Source organism: Myotis lucifugus, unplaced genomic scaffold, assembly GCF_000147115.1.
Source record: "Myotis lucifugus unplaced genomic scaffold, Myoluc2.0 scaffold_2749, whole genome shotgun sequence".
NCBI classification, from domain to species: Eukaryota; Metazoa; Chordata; class Mammalia; order Chiroptera; family Vespertilionidae; genus Myotis; species Myotis lucifugus.
This window is the reverse complement of record NW_005873797.1, coordinates 1-20,003: the sequence shown is the minus strand read 5'-3', so window position 1 is coordinate 20,003 and position 20,003 is coordinate 1. Positions and strand designations below refer to the sequence as shown.

The window sequence follows — 20,003 nt, the reverse complement described above, 5'->3', positions numbered from 1 at the left end:
TTCAGGCCTCACATGGCTGTCCCCACACATCCTGGCATACGGAAAGGGAAAGCGTGTTGTTATGACATAATAATAATGACACGGCGATGATATAAATAATTGAGGTATTGTCACTCTCAGTGAGCGAGAATTCCCTGGAGAAAACAGCACTGTTTTTTCCCATCTGAAATTTGGTCAGATAGTGGAGTAAGGCCTAGCCATCAGTCAATGGTTAGACAGCAAATGTTTTTGAAGAAATGGCTGTACCCCAGGCACTGTACTACTATATAGAGTTAAGAGTATGGAGTTGGGAGCAAGACTCCTTGGGTTAAAATTTTGTTTCTATCATCCACTGCCTGTGTGACCTGGGAAAAGTTACCAAATTTCTTTGCACTTTATTTTCACATCTGTAGAATGGGGCAGTGACAGTCCCCATGGGACTGGTGTGATGAGGAACTGAGTTAATGCATACAGAGTATTACAACAGCGCCCAGCACACAGTACTGAGTATGTGGCAACTGTGCTCCTGTTAGAACCAAAGATGTGGCAGTTCATGAGATGGGTGTGGTTCCTGTCCTCACGGAGCTAAGGTCTAGCGGGATTTTATATATATATTAGAGGCCGGGTGCACAAATTTTGCACATTGAAAGGAAATTAATTAGAAGAAATATTTTAGAGCCTGGGGAGGGACCACGGGAGGTTGGCTCCAGGGCGTGTCCAGCCCATCTCACCCAGTCCTTATTGGCCTGACCCCAGCAGCAAAGCTCACCTACCAGTCGGAGGGTCTCCCCTGGGAGAAGCGGGGTCAGTGCACATCATAGTGACTGGTCGAACGGTTGAATGAACGGTCGGATACTTAGCATATTAGGCGCGTGCACACACACACACACACACACACACATATTGTTAATCCTCACTGAGAATATTTTTCCATTGATTTTTGGACAGAATGGAAGGGAGATGGAGAGACCGAGAGAGAGAGAGACATTGATGTGAGAGAAAGACATCAATTGGTTGCCTCTGCACTCGCTTCCTGACCAGGGCCAAGGATTGAGCCTGCAACCAAAGTAGGTGCCCTTGACTGGAATTGAACCCGGGACTCTTGAGTACGTGGGCTGGTGCTCTATCCACTGAGCAAACCAGCTAGGGCTGGAATAATACTAGTATTTTTAATCTAAGACAGTGGTTCTCAACCTTCCTGATGCCGTGACCCCTTAATACAATTCCTCATGTTGTGGCGACCCTCAATTTCATTGTTACAAATTGAACATAATTAAAGTATAGTGATTAATCACAAAAACAATATGTAATTATATATGTGTTTTCTGATGGTCTTAGGCGACCCTTGTGAAAGGGTCATTCGACCCCAAAGGGGTCGCGACCCACAGGTTGAGAACCGCTGATCTAAGAGATAAGGGGGAGCTTTTTGGCCAGGGTTGGCTTGCGTAGGCCTAAGAGGGGTTATCGCTACTAACTGGGCAGCCCCCCTTCAGAAATGCCACCGAATATGGTGTGAGACACTTTACTGTAGACAGTTGTGGTCTCTGTACGAACAACAGTGGATTCTGTATTAGTGCTGTCAGTATCCTGACAACTTCAAGAGGACATTTTGTCTAGTTATAAGGGAAGACTCTTATGGCAATTCAAAGAAACACATAGATCATTACTGTTCTATTGAAGAAGCAGGGGAAGGAAATGACTGAAATTTAATAATTCAATTCAAGATACAAATGGGAATTTGTTGAGTTCAGAAATTGAATGTAATGGAAAACTGCAGGGATGGACTTCAGGCATGGTTGGATCCAGGAGCTCAAATGGTATCATCAGGAATTTTTCTCCTATCACTCAGCTCTGTGTTCTTGGGTGTGGTTTTATTATCACCACTGGTGATAGGAGTGGCCTCCAATATCCTTTTTACTACTCCAGATACCAGAAGAAAGAGAGAGAGAGCTTCTTTAGTAGTTCCATCAAAATTCCTAGGGATGGTTCTGATTGGTCAGCCTGCATCACATGCACATTGGCTTGGCCAGGGAAGTCGGCCCATGTGATTGGCCGTCTCTCCACACAGGAAGATAGTCTGTTTCTGAAAGAAAGGCTGCTGGGGACAAGGACAACAGCACGGCTTCCAATTTATTGCTGATTATCTCTTCTCAGACCCCCTCAGAACTGGACGGCCGAGACGACGAAGGACTTGGAACCCTTCCTAGTACTTTTCTCAGGAGATGAATTAAGCTCTGTTGCCGCAAAGGTACCTCTGTGTTCGCTTGTTCGGAGGCTGGAGGGGTCTGAAGGGGAGAGACAGTGTGGCCCGTCACACTCCCCTGGGTTTGCTGCCAGTTTGTTTTCTGGAACTTCCTCCCTGCCCCAAGGGCTCAGATGTTTGCAGCTCCACCCCAGGACGCGGAGGTGCAGGACGAGGGAGTGCGGCCATCGCTGCCTGAGCTCCGACCCCTCCACGTGCCCTCTCGCGGGCGCGCAGCCTGCCGGCTGTGATTAGCTATCGCTCTGCTCTTTCTACACGCATGCTTGTTCCAGGTCTGCAGGCACCGGTGCCATGTGCACACACATGCCAGCCTGTGTGAATGACGTACACTTACATTATTGAACATTTGTTGAATTATTACGGAGGTTGAGTATTGTTTTATATGATCCTTTGTAGAAACCAGGTTAGTTGGGCTGGGGTTACATTTATGAGAGAAGCTGCTATGAGGGAAGGAAAACCTGAGCCAGTAAGTCCTGGCGTAGCTTACCCTGCGTTCAGTTTGTGTTTACTGCGCTTCAGTATTGTTCCTCCTCATTGTCTTCTCTACCTCACACAGTTTCCTGATATCCTTCAGCAAGCAGCTTCCAAGATGGTCGGGATCTTGCCCCCCAAGGAATTCCTCTGGACTGTCTTTGAATCTGTTCGGAACAGCAGTGAGAGGGGCCCTGGCGCTGCCCCCAGCCCTGGTGAGTGAACGGGGTACCCGAGCCCGTGCCATGCAGGAGAGTTTCGGCGGAGTCGCTGGCATCAAGAGGCCTCCTCTCTGGGGGACTGGACTGGTGAAATGATGGCAAAGCAACAGGGCGGCAAGAATCCACCCACCAACCGACCCCCCTTGTGTAGTGACTTGAAGGCACGGCTGCGTCCTGACCCGCCAGTAGTTTCCTGGTGGACGCGGGCAAGGGCCCCAGGGGCTGAGAGGCTGCTTGCAGAGCCGGGCCAGGCCGGCTGGGTGTGAACCCTGGGTCTGCCGCGTGCTGACTGTGTGATCTGGGTTAGCTCTTTAACTTCCTGTGCCTCAGTGTTCGTCCTCTGTAGGACGGCGCAGTACGGGCTGCGTGCCTCGTTTATTACGTGGCCTGCCAGCCATGAGTTCGACATGCTTGTGTGAGGACTAATGGGTTTAACCCTCTAACACGTTCCCACGGAGCCTGGCATATAGGACATGCTCAGGGAGTGTTAGGTGTTTTTATTTAAAAAAGGTACTTTTATTGATTTCACGTTCAAATGTTTTGGGGGCAGCCAGACAGTAAATGACGCAGTCGTATGATGAGTGGTGCTAAGTGCCACGAAGGAAAATAAACCAAGGGGAGGGGTCGGGGAGTATGGGTGGGATGTCATTTGAAAGGGACGTTTCAGTGAGACCCTGACACTCGAGTAGAGACCTGAGGGGATGTGGGAGGGGCCGTGGACATTGGGCTTTAGAGTCTTCCAGGAGGAAGGACGGGGGACAGGGTGGGGTGACACCGGCCTGCCCTTGGGGCCTTGGCGAGAGGCCTGAGCCCTGGGCCGCGCCCTGGGGAGGGGCTCCCTCCGGGCGTCCAGCAGAGAGCGATCCCACCTCTCACCCTGGGGAGGGGCCCGGGCGCCCAGCAGAGAGCAGTCCCACCTCTCACCCTGGGGAGGGGCCCGGGCGCCCAGCAGAGAGCGGTCCCACCTCTCACCCTGGGGAGGGGCTCCGGCGTCCAGCAGAGAGCATCCGACCTCTCACCCTGGGGAGGGGCTCCAGCGTCCAGCAGAGAGCGATCCCACCTCTCACCCTGGGGAGGGGCCAGGGCGCCCAGCAGAGAGCGATCCGACCTGATTTATGTTTCCCCGGGAGGCCGCCCCTCCTCGTGCTGTCTCACCCTCCCCTGCGCTGTGAGGTGGGCACAGTGATCGCTCCCATGTTCTCCCCGAGGAAATGGAGGTTTGGAGAGATGAAGAGACGTGGCCACAGTCACAGCGTCAGTAAGTGGCAGCTCTTGGGTGTGTCCCCCAATACGGGGGAGTTCACCGCTGTCCTCAGAGCCTCGTAGCCAGAGGTCAGGTTGCAACACTCCTCGTCTGCACACGGGAGGACGCGGCTCAGTGTGTGGTCCAAGCTGCCAGCAGGGCTTCTGGGTGAATTGCCGCTGTGCTTATAGCAGCTGGTGGCTTAGCAGGGTTATGACTTGGCTTCATTTCAGTTAACAAATACATGCTGCGCACCTGTCCTGTGCCCGGAACGCAGCAGCGGGACGGTTCCGGGACGGTTCTGGTTGCACTGCTGGCCGTTCTGGTCCTCTGGGTCCCCACCTTCACCCCCCCCACCTGTTTTCCCTGGGGTGGGGAGGGCAGCCAGGAGGGTGGGTCTTCTGTCCCCTCCGAGTGGGTTAGGATAACAATGTTTGAGGCTGCACACAGTGCCCCTGACCTGGTCCAGTTCCACCTCTTGGTTGGAATCCAGTGAATTTGCATTGTAGATGCCCGAGACGGGAGTGGCACAGGCGTGGGAAGCGCCGGGTGGGGCTGGTGCTGGCGTCTTGTCAGCATCGGGCGTCCAGGGTTGCTTTCAAGACAAGGAGCCGTGGGTTGTCTCCCTGGTGGGCACCTCTGGGCCACAGTCTCTCATCTCCGTGTTGAGTTTGGTAGCTGGTTTACCAGGCAGGTTTCCAGCTGTTCAGAGTGAGATGGTGGTTTCTGCTGCTGCAGCAAAGCCACAGCCCACTTCTCCTCCCTGGGACGGAAGGCCACAGCCCCGCCATGGTTTTTAGGGAGGGCGAGTCATCCTCCCGCCCCGCTCTTAGGAGTGGTCCTTTCTCATATCCTGAAACCCTTAACTCTGGGTTTCAAACTCAAATGGATGGGTGGTGGCAGGTGGCGTTAATAATAAAAGTGTTCACTGCCTCCCTGACACCACGTGCTCTGTGGGTGATAACACGGAGTCCTCACAACAGTCTGACAGGGTGACTGCCCCTCGTTGTCTGTGGAGGAAGCAGGTACGGAGGGTTAAGTAGTTTTGGGTTTGAATTTGCAGCCAGGATCTTCACCAGCAGCTCCTGCGGCCCTCAGGGCAGTTTGCAGTCTAGCTGTGATGCAGCAAAACTCCTACTGGGTGCATGTGGCTGTGCAAAACATTGGCATTTTCACGATTTTGTTACCAGGTAATTAGCGAGAAATGGCAGAAGTGGGGCTCAAACGGTCCCTGGTCCCTGCTGTCAGCTCCTCCATTGCATTGCCTCTAGGGGATGGAGCCGACAGGAGCATTACTCATGTCAGCACAGAAACACTCCATTTCCTGAGCTGCTTTCCTCCACCCCCCCCCCCTGCCCCTGCGTCTCCCGGTCTCAGGTTGCCATGGAGTTGAGGCTCCCTCTTCCGACGACATCTTCAAGTTGGCCGAAGCCAATGCCTGCTGGGCCCCCCAGGACCTGCGCTGCCTGGAGGAAGCCACGTTCCTCAGGAGCGTGGAGCTTCTGGGGGCCGTTGGGGGCTTCCTCCGGCCTCAGCTGACCGCCCTAAAGGAGAAGGCGATCCAGGTACAGTCCACCTGGGAGGGATGTTAACAAGGAAAACCCACCACCACGCTCCCAGTGGGTCTGCCACGGAGCGCCGAGCCAGCAAGGACGGACGTCACCTGTTCTCTTGTTGCAATTTCACTGCGTGAAGGATCCAGGCCTCCCCTCTGTACCTCAGTTTCCTCCCCGGGCTGTGCAAAGACTGTCCACTGGACGCTCCATGAACCCCATGTGTGGGTGGACCCCAACTGCGGGTGAACCCCATTATGGGTGAACCCATCCTGTGGGTGAACCCCATCTGTAGTGAACCCCATTCACTGGTGAGCCCCATCCTGAGGGTGAACCCCATCTGTGTAAACCCCACCTGGGGGTGAACCCATCCTGCGTGTGGTCTGGGCCTGAACAGGATGGTTTCTAGGAGGTGCTCTTTTTCTTCCTCCCCCAGAGCCCCAGCTGAAAAGAACCAGAAGTTTGCCATTTTTATTGTTTCAGCTGTTAGGAGAGCTGTAGAATATATTACTAGAGGCCCGGGGCACAGCATTCATGCACTGGGGAGGGGGTCCCTCAGCCTGCCTGTGCCCTCTCGCAGTCCAGGACCCCTCAGGGGATGTCCACCTGCTGGCTTAGGTCTGCTCGCTGCTCCTTAGCACTGCCTCAGAGGCAGGAGAGGCTCCTGCCACCACTGCTGTGCTCGACAACTGTGAGCCCGGCTTCTGGCTGAGTGGCACTCCCCCTGTGGGAGCGCACTGACCACCAGGGGGAAGCTCCTGCATTGAACATCTGCTCCCTGGTGGTCAGTGCACATCATAGCAACCAGTCCTTCCTCCGTTCGGTCGATTTGCATATTAGGGTTTTATTATATAGCAGCGGTTCTCAACCTGTGGGTCACCCCTTTGGTGGTCCAACGACCCTTTCACAGGGGTCGCCTAAGACCATCCTGCATATCAGATATTTACATTATGATTCATAACAGTAGCAACATGACAGTTATAAAGTGGCAATGAAAATAATTTTATGGTTGGGTCACAACATGAGGAACTGTATTTAAAGGGCCAGAAAGTTGAGAACCACTGTTATATAGGATTACAGAAAAGTCAGAAAATAAGAAAGGAGATTAGTCATAATCTCTCAGCTAGAGATAAGCACTGTTAATATTTTGGTATATTCACCTGGAGCGAACTAGATTTCTGTGTGTACTAGTATATGTAAAGTATATTTACTATTTCATACTAAAAAATAGTATCACACTTACCTACTATTCAATAACATCAGCCCACACCCAACACTATACAATGTATATTTGCCACATCAGAAATATAAATTTATGTCCGTATTTTAAAAAGCTATATAATATTTTATTTTACGACTGGTTCTTATTTATTTAGCTAATTAGTAGACTTTATTATTTTTTAAAATATATTTCTATTGATTTCAGAGAGGAAGGAAGAGGGAGAGAGAGATAAAAACATCAATGATGAGAAAGAATCATTGACTGGCTGCCTCCTGCACACCAAGTCATGTGCCCTGACCAGGAATCAAACAGTGACCTCCTGGTTCATAGGTTGACACTCAACACCAGCTGAGCATAATTGGTAGACTTTTAGATTGTTTATATTTTTAATGCCTCAAGGTCCATATTTGCACATATTTCTTTGGGTACTTGTCTCATTATTTACTTAGGTTAAATTTCCAGAGATAGAATTTCTGGGTAAAAGAGTATAAATATTTTTAAAACTTTTATTATATACTAGAGGCCTGGTGCACAAAATTCATGCAGTCGGTAGGGGGGGGGAGGGGTGTCCCTCAGCCTGGCCTGCGCCCCCTCCCAGTCTGGGAGACCTCGGGGGATGCCTAAGCCGTCAGTTGGACATCCTTAGCGCTGCCGCAGAGGCACGAGAGGCTCTTGCCACCGCCGCTGTGCTTGCCAGCCGTGAGCCCGGCTTGTGGCTGAGCGGTGCTCCCCCTGTGGGAGTGCACTGACCAGCACCAATAAATGCTCATTCTTTTTACTCCTTATCAGTATCATCAGCCTACATGGTGTTCTTTGATTGTTGTTAATGTACATTTTAAAAAGTTATGACTGAGAGAGAATTTCCCCTCATATGTTTATTTATTCTTTTTTAAAAATATATATACTTTATTGATTTTTTACAGAGAGGAAGGGAGAGGAATAGAGAGTTAGAAACATCGATGAGAGAGAAACATCGATCAGCTGCCTCCTGCACGCCCCCTACTGGGGATGTGCCCGCAACCAAGGTACATGCCCTTGACTGGAATCGAACCTGGGGCCCTTGCATCCGCAGGCTGACACTCTATCCACTGAGCCAAATCAGTCAGGGCTGTTTATTTATTCTTTTAGGAATTTTCTGTTCATATCTTTTGGGTATTTTTAAAACAAATATAATCATCTTTTTCTTAATGATTCACAAAAAAGTTTATATATATTAAAGAGTTTTACCCTATGTCTGTTTTAAATACTGTCAGTGAAGCTCAGTCTAAGCTGGCTTCTTTCCCTCGGAAGGTCTGGGACACGCCTTCTTACTGGAGAGAACACCACATCGTCTCGCTGGGCCGCATTGCTCTGGCTCTTAACGAGAGTGAGCTGGAGCAGCTGGACCTCAGCTCCATCGACACCGTGGCTTCCCTGAGCCAGCAGTCAGAATGGACCCCAGGACAGGTAGGTAGATGTTGCTGCACAGGACGGTGCCCAACAAACTAAGCCACCCCGTCCAGGCCTGGATCTTTCAAATACTCCATCATCACTGTCATTTTGAATCTGTTTTTATGGAGTAATTTTTCTCCTAATTAGGAGCCATGTTTTCTTATATGCAAGCATAATAATTTTGACTGGCTGGTGGGCACTGTGAGTTTTATAGTTTTGAGTGCTCGATTTAGTTATACGCCTTTGACGAGTACTGGGCTTTGTTCTGGCACACATTTAAATGACCTTCAGATCAGTTTGACTTGGGGGCCTTCCTTTTGAACTTGATTAGGGTGAGTGTAGAGGGACCTTCATTCTGCGGTTAGTTACCCCTATGACTGCGACATGGTTCTGAGAAGAGTGCCTCATACCGCTCTGTGAATTTCAAGACCTCTCTCGTCAGGCTGGTGGGAATGTGGACTCTCTCCAGCTCCATCTGAGCCCTGAGAATTGTCCAGCCCACTGCGTTCTGATGCCTCGTCCTGATACTCATGTGGAGTTTTGCTTCCTGCCTGTGTAGATCAGTACTCAGCTGACTTGAGAAGACCTCCCTGCAGATCTCTGGAGTGAGCTGTCTGTGCAGGGCTTTCCTCGCCAATTATAGGTGCCCTGACCTCTCCAAACGAGATCTCCGTATCCTCGACTAAGCTGGACCACTGGGCGTGTTTGGATTCTCTTCCCTGCTCCACGGCCTGGAAATGGCCTTTGGGCAGTGAACAAGGGCAGTTTTAGGGGTCACCTTACTTGCTTTCCTTTTCTTAGGATTATAGTCCTATGCTGCTTGTTGTCCAACATCTGAAGACAGTCCTTTTATATGATTTGTTCAGTTTTCTTGTTGCTTTTTTGTTGGAGGGCGAGTCCTGTGTCGGTTAATCCTTCATGTGCTAAAGAAGTTCTCTCCAGAATTTGTTTCAATTGGGAGGGCAGTTAATGTATTGCTAGCGAGGGGGTCTCCGCCGCTCTGTGTTACCTCATTCTCAGGGTCATCTTTAGCACTAGGCTCACACATGATCTAATTAACAACCCACAAAAACTACCCTTCCTCATCAGTCTTTGAAAAAGTCCAAGCATTGCCCTGGCCGGGTTGGCTCAGTGGATAGAGTGTCAGCCCGGGGACTGAAGGGTCCTGGGTTTGATTCCAGTCAAGGGCACATGCTTGGGCTGTGGGCTCGATCCCCAGTGGGGGGTGTGCAGGAGGCAGCCGATCCATGATTCTCTCTCATCATGACAGGTAGCTATCATGCACACTGATCGCCCCCTACCTGCCCCCTACTGGCCTGGTTGCTCCCTAACTAACCCCCTGCCAGCCTGGTTGCCTCCAACTGCCCCCCTGCCAGCTAGGGGGCAGACACTCAACACAGGAGCTGCCATGACACACACTGGCCATTTAAAAATAAACGGCACCATGGACCTGGTACCAACAAACCAACACTCGGCTTCCCCTAAGTGGGACACACCTCTCCAAATTGCAGCCAACGCTGCCAAGACCCCATGGCACAAAATGCGGCCCACAGCCCAGCCCAGCCCGAAACAGCCGCTGTGGGCACTGGGTAATGACGTCATGTAGCAATGCCCGGCTTCCTCTCCCTAGCGACTAGCTTCCTTGGAGTTTCTTCAGCCCAGGAATCTAGCTTGCTTTATAGCCAGGTACAAACATTTTACAATTTAACCAAATGTATATGAAGCATTTTCCTGTGCCTCATATCATTTGATCCTCACAGAAATCCTGGAGTAGGTAGATAGGAAACTTGGTAGAATCCTATTTTCTTTTCATTAGCTGGAAAATGGAGATTTAGAAAGTTTAGAAACTTGACCCGACTGAAAAGAAGTAAGAAATGGTGGGCCTTAAAATGACTTCGGGTTTTCTCACTGCAGAGAATATAGTCAGACACTGCTGCAGTTAAATATTTTATCCTTTGTTCTCCCTGCATTATCTACAATAATAATCTACATCATGTTGATATTTACTGCTGTGTTGCTGACAATTACCTGAAAGAGAAGTTGGGCTGCTTCACTGGGCTGGAAAAAGTTTAGCTAAATCAGAAAGCAGGTCTAATTAAGCAAGTTTATACATATATATATATATATATATATATATATATATATATATCTCCTATCTAATAATAGAGGAACATGGTAATTAACCATAACTTTGCTACCCTTCCCATTGGCTAATCAGCGAGATATGCAAATTAACTGCCAGCCAAGATGGCGGCCAGCAGCCACGCAGCTGAAGTGAACATGAGGCTTGCTTGCTCCAGTGATGGAGGAAGCCAAGGTTCCCCGCCTGCTGCAGCCCAGCTCTGAGCTCCAGATGCAACAATGTTGCAATTATAGAAGCTAAACAAACCCAGAAACCTGCTTTCAGCTGCCAGTGGGCTCAGAACTTAGAGCGCCAGTGATGGCAACAGAGTTTCAATTATAGAAGCTAAACAAACCCAGATACCTGCTTTCAGCCAGCCACAGCCTCAGAGCTGGACCCGGCTCTCAGCTCCAGTGACAGCTATAGAAGGTAAATAAATCCCAGAATAAAAAAAAAGAAAAAAAAAGAGACTGGGAGCTTCAGTCGCCCGCCAGCCTGAAAAGGGCCTTCAGCCCCTCACCCAGACTGGCCAGGCACCCCAGTGGGGACCCCCACCCTGAAGGGGGTGTGACCAGCTGCAAACAGCCATCAGCCCCTCACCCAGGCTGGCTGGGCACCCAAGCGGGACCCCCACCCTGATCCGGATCACCCTTCAGGGCAAACCAGCCGGCCCCCACCCATGCACCAGGCCTCTATCCTATATAGTAAAAGGGTAATGTGCAAACTGACCCTAACAGCAGAAAGACTGGGAATGACTGGTCACTATGACACACACTGACCACCAGGGGGCAGACGCTCAATGCAGAAGCTGCCCTCTGGTGGTCAGTCGCTCTCACAGCGGGGAGCTCTGCTCAGCCACAAGCCAGGCTGATGGCTGCCAGTACAGCGGTGGTGGTGGGAGCCTCTCCTGCCTCCTCAGCAGCGCTAAGGATGTCTGACTGCAGCTTAGGCCTGCTCCCCGCTGGCAAGTGGGCATCCCCCGAGGGCTGCCGGGCTGCCAGAAGGATGTCTGATTGCCAGCTTAGGCCCAATCCCCCGGGGAGCAGGCCTAAGCCAGCAAGTGGTCACCCCCGAGGGGTCCCAGACTGCGAGAGGGCACAGGCTGGGCTGAGGGACCCCCTACCCCCGAGTGCACAAATTTTTGTGCACCAGGCCTCTAGTATATATATATATATATATATATATATATATGGCTAAGTTGACTCACACATGAGTGATACATATAAAGCTTTCACTGGCGCCAATCGCACGTGTGTGTTTCGGTCTGTCATTGTTGATCATGAATTTGGTTGACACTTCTATTATAGAGAGAGGGAAAATAGCGATATTAAAATATTTCTTCTAGTTAATTTCCTTTCAATGTGCACAAATCCATGCACCGGGACACTAGTCCTATATAATAAAAAGGTAATATGCAAATTGTCCCCTTGACTGGGAGTTTGACCAGAGTTCGACCAGGGGGTGGAGCCAGCCCGCCAACAGCCTGCGGCCCCTCCCCCTGGCCAGCCCGGCCCTATCAGCCCCGATCAGGACAGGCTGGCTGAACCCCACTGGTGCACAAATTTGTGCACTGGGCCTCTAGTCTATGTAAAAAGAAAAAGTCCCAGAATTGACTCCCTCATGTGACTGCCTCTCCTGACAGCCACTGTGGTCAGGGGTAGAATATGCCACTGGCCAGGGTGTGGCTCCATCTCCCCATGTCCAGATGAACTGAGAGTGGGGTGGGTGTATGATAGGCTTCATACAGGTCCCCAAAGGTGTCTGGGTCCTGATCCCTAGAACCCGTGAATATGTTAGCTTGTGTGGCAAAGCGCTTTGCAGATGTGGTTAATTTAAGGACCTTGAGATGGGGAGTTACCCTGGATTGTCCGGTGAGCCCAATGTGATCAAAGGTATTCTCTAACGGAGGCAGGAGGGCCGCAGACAGAGGGCGTGATGATGGAAGCGGAGGACAGAGACCTGAGGTGCGGTGCTGCTGGCTGCGGGGTGGAAGCCAGAGGCAAGGGGAGGACTTCTCTCTAGGCTCCAGGAAGAACGCCCTCCGACCCACTTTAGGACTTAGGAGCTCAGGGACTGTGACAGAATACGTGTGTGTTGTGTTAACCCACTGCATTTGTGGTAAGGAGTTAGAGCAGCAAGAGGGAATCAATACTGAGTGGTTTGCCAAAGGCATGGTGTCAGCAGAGAGAGAATGGATGCAGGGCAGGCAAACCAAGGCATGTCCCCCACACTCAGGAACTCGTGCCACGTAAGGCTGAGTGGCCCCACTCAGATAGGACAGGTGTGCGTTGTGTCCGCTGGAGCTGGGTGATGTGGAGGGCCTGGCCTCGAGGCTTCCATGAGCTAATACATGTGAAGCACCGAACAACGCCTGGCACAGAGCGTTCAGTCAGAATTAGTTGTTTTCATTGTCAGCATCAGCATCGTCAGCATCGTCATCATTACACTTTCTCCTTCTGGCAGTTGAATAGTCTCATTTGCAAGATGAGAAGGTTAGACGCAGCGATCAGGTTCCTTCCACTCTCACATTCCGTAGTTCTGGGGTTCTGCGGCTCGCAAACTGGTTTTGACTGGTTTGAGAAGTGCCATACCACATTTTGATATCAAAACCTTCCTAGTCACAGTCTGGGAGAAAGCAGAAAAACATACCCAAGTTGGAAGCTAGAGTGTCTCTTTCCTTTTGCAGCAATTTTAACTTCCACGGGTCACAGTGAGATTTGTCCATATGTTTGAAGAAATGTGCAAACCTAATATTTGCTTGTATCATTTGTGCTCAGTTCCTCACCATTCGCTGTCAATCAAACCCTTAAGTGCATGTCCTCGATTAATAGACCTGGCGGAACTGCATTAACAGCGAGTCAGCTTAAAACCAGCAGCAGGAGAAATAACCTCTTCTAGAAGCTGGCGAATGAACAGAGATCAGAGCTAACAGTTCTTTCTTCCTTTTTCAGTGGGTATTATTGCCTAAGAGTATTAGTATTAATTGTGCTGGGATCATTATAGATATCCTGGTCCCGTCATTCAAGTAACTGATTTAGCTCCTCACCGGGCAGGCTGAGCTTGCGTTTTCCAGCTTCCAGTGGCGAGGACGATTTAATACCACATCTTCCAAGTCATTTTATTTCAATTGTATTTTTGCACTTTCATTTTAAAATGGGCATGCCTGATAGTTGGGGGAGCACATATTGCTACGAACCAATTAGTGAAACCTGGTTGTGAAGACTCATAAAGAGTCTATCTCTACCTTTTCTCCGACCCGACGTCTTCAGGAGGGCAGGCTCCGGGGTCCGCCTGCGAGTGTTATCCTAGGACTGTTATTTACTAGCTGTGCAGCCTGGGCTCAGTTACTTAATCTCTCTGCACCTCAGTTTCCTCCTCTGTGAAGTAGGATAATATTCATACTTCATGGGGTGGCTGTGATGAGTAGGTGAGGCGGGGTAGGTGAAGTGCTGGCACGCAGTAGGCATTCAGTATTATTAGCTATTATTTTGGGTGCGTATACATGCCAGTCAAAGACACTGAAGTGTGCATGTGGTGTCACTGAAGTTCCCCATGGAACTGTGAGCTTGGCAATCATTACGGAAACATGGGAATCTCCCTGAAGCCAACCCACCACATGGAGGCAGCATCGGCTGCCATTTCCCAGGAGTACACATTGCCGACAACTTCTGTAGCTCGCCGTTCGGCTGCCCTTCATTCCCCATTCTCCACTGTGTGCCGGGCATTGTGCTCGGTGCTGGGGATACAATAGTGAACTGGCTGGGTAAGGTGTGTGTCTTTATTGGTTCTACTTAGTGATACAGACAAAAAACCGAGCAATTAAGGTGGAAAATTTAAAAAATTGTGATAAGTGAGAAGGATCAAGTGGACAAAGCACTCACCGAAACAGCAAGGAGGGAGGCTGCTTGAGATGGGAAAGCAACAGCCACATGAACACTGGAATTCCATTGCTACAAGTCACATTTTTAAAAAATATCCCAATCATTGCCAGAACTTTCAACACTGCATGATTCTCCTGGTGGGGGGGATGGACTGAGGTTAAAGGAACTCGGGACGTTCACGGTGTCCCTGTGATCCTCACTCCCATCCAAGAGGTGCTCGTCCTTGGCTGTCTCCTCCCCAGCTTCGCCATGTGAGCTCTTGTCCTCTTGTATCTTTGCGGCGGCCCCCTCAAGCACTGAGGCACCAGACCTTCTCACGCAGCTCTTCTCCAGTAGATTGACTCAGATCCTTCCTCAGGGCCAGCGCAGGCAGATCAAATACTATCAGGGCTCATTTCGTTACAAGTGGCAGGAAGCCCAACTCAAAGTGGCTTGAGCAAGAAAAGGAATTTATTGATTCCCACAACTGCAAAGTTCAAGTGTAGAGTTCAGATATGGCTGGATCCAGGGACTTCAACACTATTATTAGGATTCTGTCTCCCACCATTTAAAAAGATATTTTTATTAATCTCAGAGAGGAAGGGGGAGGGAGAGAAAGACAGAAACATCCATGATGAGAGAAGAACCATTCATTGGCTGCCTCCTGCAAGCCCCACACTGGTGACTGAGCCCACAACCTGGGCAGATACCCTGACCCGAAATCGAACCATGACCTCCTGGCTCATAGGTTGATGCTCAACCACTGAGCCATGCCGGCCGGGCTCCTGCCACTTTGGACCCAGCTTTCCTTTGGGTTGGCTTCATTAGAGGCAGGTTCTTTCCATGTGATGAGTTCTAGTAGAGTCAGGTGTTTTTCCTTTCCAGGTCCAGTCCAGAGTAAAGAAAGCTTTTCTCTCCTAATTATTCCAGCTAAAGTCCTGGTAGGTTTTGACTGGATCACACGTCCAATCTAGAACCAATTACTGCAGTCCAGCTAAGAGATGACTTAGCTGGTCACCCAGGCCATGGGATCACCCCTGGAACTCAGAATGCCCCCCAGAAAGGTCATAAACAATGGATGGCCATGGTGTAGAATTTCAGGGACCCTACACATCAGCCCCCTTACGGGAAAGTTCATTGAAGAGATCCCGTGTTTTTTCAACACCACAGCATTTGATGTGCTGCTCTCTGGAACTGAAGAGTGAGGGCAACTTACGTAGGACCTTAGAGAAAGAAAGGTTCATTCTGGCTCAGATAGTCAGGAAAGACTTCAAGGAGAAGATGACATTGGACTTGAACCCCCCAAATAAAAGGATGGTTGAATTTTAATAGTGGGAATGAGGAATGACATTTCAGAAGGAAGGACTGATTTGAGCACCTGCTCAAAGGCAGACGAGTGTAAGGTTTTGTCAGAAATCTGTGGAAACAGTTATTGGAAAAGTTTGGATTCTGGTGCAGAAGAACTTAAATGTCCAAGCTTCTGAAGATCATGAGCGACTGAGGCAAAGCCAGGAGGCAGTTCCTTTAATGTTGGTGGAGGCTGCAAGAACTTCTGCCTACAGACACTTCCTTAGACCGAGCACAGACCCGGAGGCCAGCCGGTGCAGGGGCGCCATGGCTGGAATGGGCGCTGGGTCTGGGAGTGGGTGGGGACCCACCAGGAGGCTGCTGAGCTATCCCCTCAGGCCTCTTGATCTCCCCTGGGTACTTCATCTCCCACCCTCTTCATTTTTTAGGCTAAATCCATCCTGCAAGGGTTCCTGGAGGACTCGGGCTACCGAATCCAGGACCTGAAGAGCTTCCACTTAGTAGGACTTGGTACAACCCTGTGTGCCATGGATGTCACCGACATCTCACTTATACAGATCGCAGAGTTCAGGTGACCAAGTAAAAGTGTGCAAAGTGGCCAAGGACGGGCGGGTCGTTCCTTCAGCAAGACCCTCTGCCTCTGATGCCTGGCCACCCTTCTGGGCACAAACGGGTGGGGTTAGCCGGGTCCTTTTCTGGTGCTGAGCCGGCACCTTTTTTGGCTGGAGAGTCTCCCAAGCTCACACGGTGTCCCTCCCTCTTAACCAGGGTGGTGGTGGCCAGAATCGGGACCCTGCCCTGCAGCACCCATGTCTTGGCCGAGTTCAAGAGGAAGGCAGCGGTTGTGTTTGGGGACCCCACCAAGTGGTCCAGCTCTGTCTTGCAGGAACTCGGAACTATTGCCGGTGAGAGTCACCTTGACCTTGCCCTTCTCCTTTTCTGACCTTAGACCTGGGGACAGGAAAAGAATCCTGGGCTTGTGTAGCGACATCTGTATAGTTCCCATAAAACCTGGATGTCAGCACACGGAGTTGCAGAGGGTGGGATCGCAAGTCTGCCTTTTGAACAAGCTCTCTTGGTGGTTTTGTGCACCCAAAAGTGGTTTAGAAGGTGATGGAATTGACTGCTAAATAGGTTTACACTTGATCTGAGAATGCGCCTTCTGAGTACACATTTCACCGTAGGAGACCAATCAGGGCTAAGGTGACCCACGGTGTTTTTCTGAGTTGATTAGGACACAGTTCCAGAGGGGCTCTCAGGGCCTTCTGCAGGAGGGACGCGCACCCCCGCCACGCAGACCGCACCTTCTGCAGCATCATTAATAAAACAAGGTGCGTTCCGCTGTCTTGAAGCAAATCCTGTGGTTCCTTTTTCTCCCCAGCGGGATTAACGAAGGAAGAGCTCCGGGTGCTCGACAAGGATTTGATGCCGTATTTCCAACCATCAGCAATCAGATGCCTTCCTGCTGAGATATTCAAAGTAGGTCCTCCGTTTCTGAAGCTTGACCTCATTTCATATCACACCAGGAAGCAGATGGCGGGCCTTGCGTTCTGCAGGCACCACTGGCTTCTGCTCAGGGGCCAGGGCGAGCTGCATGCCACCGATGGACGTGTCAAAAGATCATTTCAGCATTTTTAAAAAGAGTTTTTTCTTAAATGTTTAACTTATGTTTTAATTGTATTTATTTATTTTAAAATATATTTTTTTATTGATTTCGGAGAGGAAGGGAAAGAGAGAGATAGAAACATCAGTGATGAGAGAATCATGGATTGGCTGCCTCCTGCATGCCCCATACTGGGGATGGAGCCACTACCCAGGCATGTGCCCCGACTGGGAATGAACCGTGACCTCCTGGTTCATAGGTCGATGCCCAACTGCTGAGCGACACTGGCCGAGCTAGTTGTATTTTTTTTTTAAAGTTGTATTCTCTTCATAGCAAATGGCACCGACTTTCTGTTTATAATGACATGACAGGTTCATATTCCCTTATCCCAAACCCTTGGGGACAGGTGTATTTTAGAATTCAGAATTTTCTAGATTTTAGAAAGATCACTTTGACTGTACAGTATGTGACTTCACAGCCCCAGCAGTACCTGGGGAAGCACCAGTAAGCACACGCATTGGTATTTCTGCTGGGAAACTGGTATTTCTGGCCAGCCACACTGATTGAGATAGAGACTCTAAATGGCTTCACATCCGTTCAGGTCAGGCTCAGCTGGCAAGTAAGTTCGTGTTAAATTTTAGAAAAAACTTTCCATTTGCAGACTTTCTTGGACTTCAGAGTTGGAGATAGGGGGTTGTGGTCCTGGGTAATATTCCCTTTAAAAATACATTTCAGCAAACACATTTGAATTGATTTAAAGAAACGTGTTTAAAAAGCCGCAGTAGGACAGGTGACACGCTACCATGGAGGACACTAGAGGGTGGAACTGGACCACCTGAAGTGAGGGAAGCAGCTGTGCAGGCAGCGGCCCTTGCTTCCTGCCCTGGTGCTGCTGCGGGGAGTGCGCTGGGACAGTCTGCGCCGGTGGGGACTGGCCTGGCGTTCCTGCTGGGTAAGTGGGAGCACATTCCGCCCCCTCAACTGGATCAGACACACAAAGGAGCTTAGACAAACTCCTGGTGCCGCATTATTGGTTCATTTCAAGACACAAAGCAGAACCTGAACCATTCCCATGGCCAGGACAGCTCCCAGCAGGGCAGGTCCTGGCTGCTCCGGGAGTAGTCCCAGAGGTCATTGAGCAGCCCCACCCCCCCCACACACCCCGGGGGCTGCCTGGGACAGGCAGCTTGGTCCTGAATGCTGGCACGTTGCTGAGCGCTTGCTCATGGTCTTGTATGGAGTGCAGTCTGTGGTATTAATTCCAGAAATCCCGACTGACCACCTGCATTGGCTAGGCTGCAGGCCCAGCGCACCTGGCATGCCCGGGAAGGGCGAGCACAGTGTCTGCAGGGCCTGGAAGCGAGCCTCCGGGGTGCAGGGGCCGGGTGGGTGGCGGGGACCTGGGGAGGCTGCTCGTCTCTGGCACAGCAGAGCGGGGTGATGGCCGGGTGACGCGGGCCCAGGCGCTGGTCTTCCTTTCCCTGAAATCTCCGAGTTAAATGTTGGCAGCCACTTTGAATTTGTTTTGTAAAATACAGTGCAGCAGGCCCAGAGGTTCAATCTGGCCTCTGGGTGGCGAGTCAGCAACATTAGAAAAATAATGTTTGTGATACAGACTGTTAATGGTAGATCAAGGTGGAAGCCGGTGCAGCCGCGCTGTGTGTGTGTGTGTGTGTGTGTGTGTGTGTGTGTGTGTGTGAGAGAGAGAGAGAGAGAGAGAGAGAGAGAGAGAGAGAGAGAGAAAGGAAGTGATACTGACTTCAGGGGGAGACACTGGAGCTCAACTGCCTTTAACGCCTCCATAGCACCTTTAACCTCCGCGCTCCCAGGCCGCACGCCAGCCGTGTTGGCCAGGAGGCCTGGCTAGAATTCTACAACGTTGCATTTGTTTGGCTTATTTTAATGGTTACTGATGGTCAGTCAGTCTGGGTTTGCATTTTTGGAACTTTGCATTTAGAAAATGTTAATTTCGGTAGCGAAAGCGCCTGACTTTAAGGAGAAACTGTAAAGCGGGCAGGACCCGGTACCCGAGCGCTGCCCTCCCCCCGCAGGAGCTCTCTGCCCAGCAGATCGCCGCCCTGGGCCCCGAGAACGCGGCCGCCGTGACCCCGGCCCAGCGCCGGCTGCTCCGCGCGCCGCAGCTGCAGAGCCTCCAGCGGGCGCTAGATGGCGCCAAGACGCGCCCCTGGCTGGATGCTCCCCCGAGCGCAAGCCCCAGCCGGACGCCCTCCTCGCCTTCTCACCCAGGTGAGCGGGACAGCCCTGCCCACCCCCATCCCTGTGCTCATTCGGGTCCCTTCCTGGGCCTGGGCGGGGAGGGCCTAAGATGCAAGACGGGGTCTCTGGATCACTGGAGATTCTGCCTTCAGAGAAAAATCCTGTCTCTACCAAACGCGTGACAGTGACTCAACTCTCCGCTGCCGTGAAAGTCAGCGGTGCAGGGCAGCTTTTATTTATTTTTAAAAAAATATTCCTTTATTGATTTCAGAGAGGAAGGGAGAGGGAGAGAGAGATAGAAACATCAATGATGAGAGGGAATCATTGATGGGCTGCCTCCTGCACGCCTCCGACTGGGGATGGAGCCCGCAACCTGGGCATGTGCCCTGACCAGGAATCATCCTGGGACCCTTCAGTCTTCAGGCGGATGCTCTATCCGCTCAGCCAAACCGGGGCAGCTTTTAAAAGCCGCCAGTGTCACGGGCCTCACTCAGAACCCACTGAATCAGA

The 20,003-nt window shown here is 50.8% G+C and overlaps 1 protein-coding gene across 1 annotated transcript; it reads left to right on the top strand.

Annotated features, from left to right (window-relative positions):
• Window positions 1-1,486: 1,486 nt before the first annotated feature.
• On the top strand, window positions 1,487-19,523 carry LOC102443092 (otoancorin-like; the record flags this gene model as incomplete). Its single annotated transcript, XM_006108593.1, has 9 exons — window positions 1,487-1,491; window positions 2,134-2,227; window positions 2,799-2,928; window positions 5,555-5,742; window positions 8,243-8,398; window positions 16,102-16,244; window positions 16,442-16,578; window positions 17,055-17,152; window positions 19,328-19,523. Coding segments are annotated over exons 1-9 (1,147 nt in total), but the record flags the coding sequence as incomplete, so codon positions are not given.
• Between the last annotated feature and the right edge of the window lie 480 nt (window positions 19,524-20,003).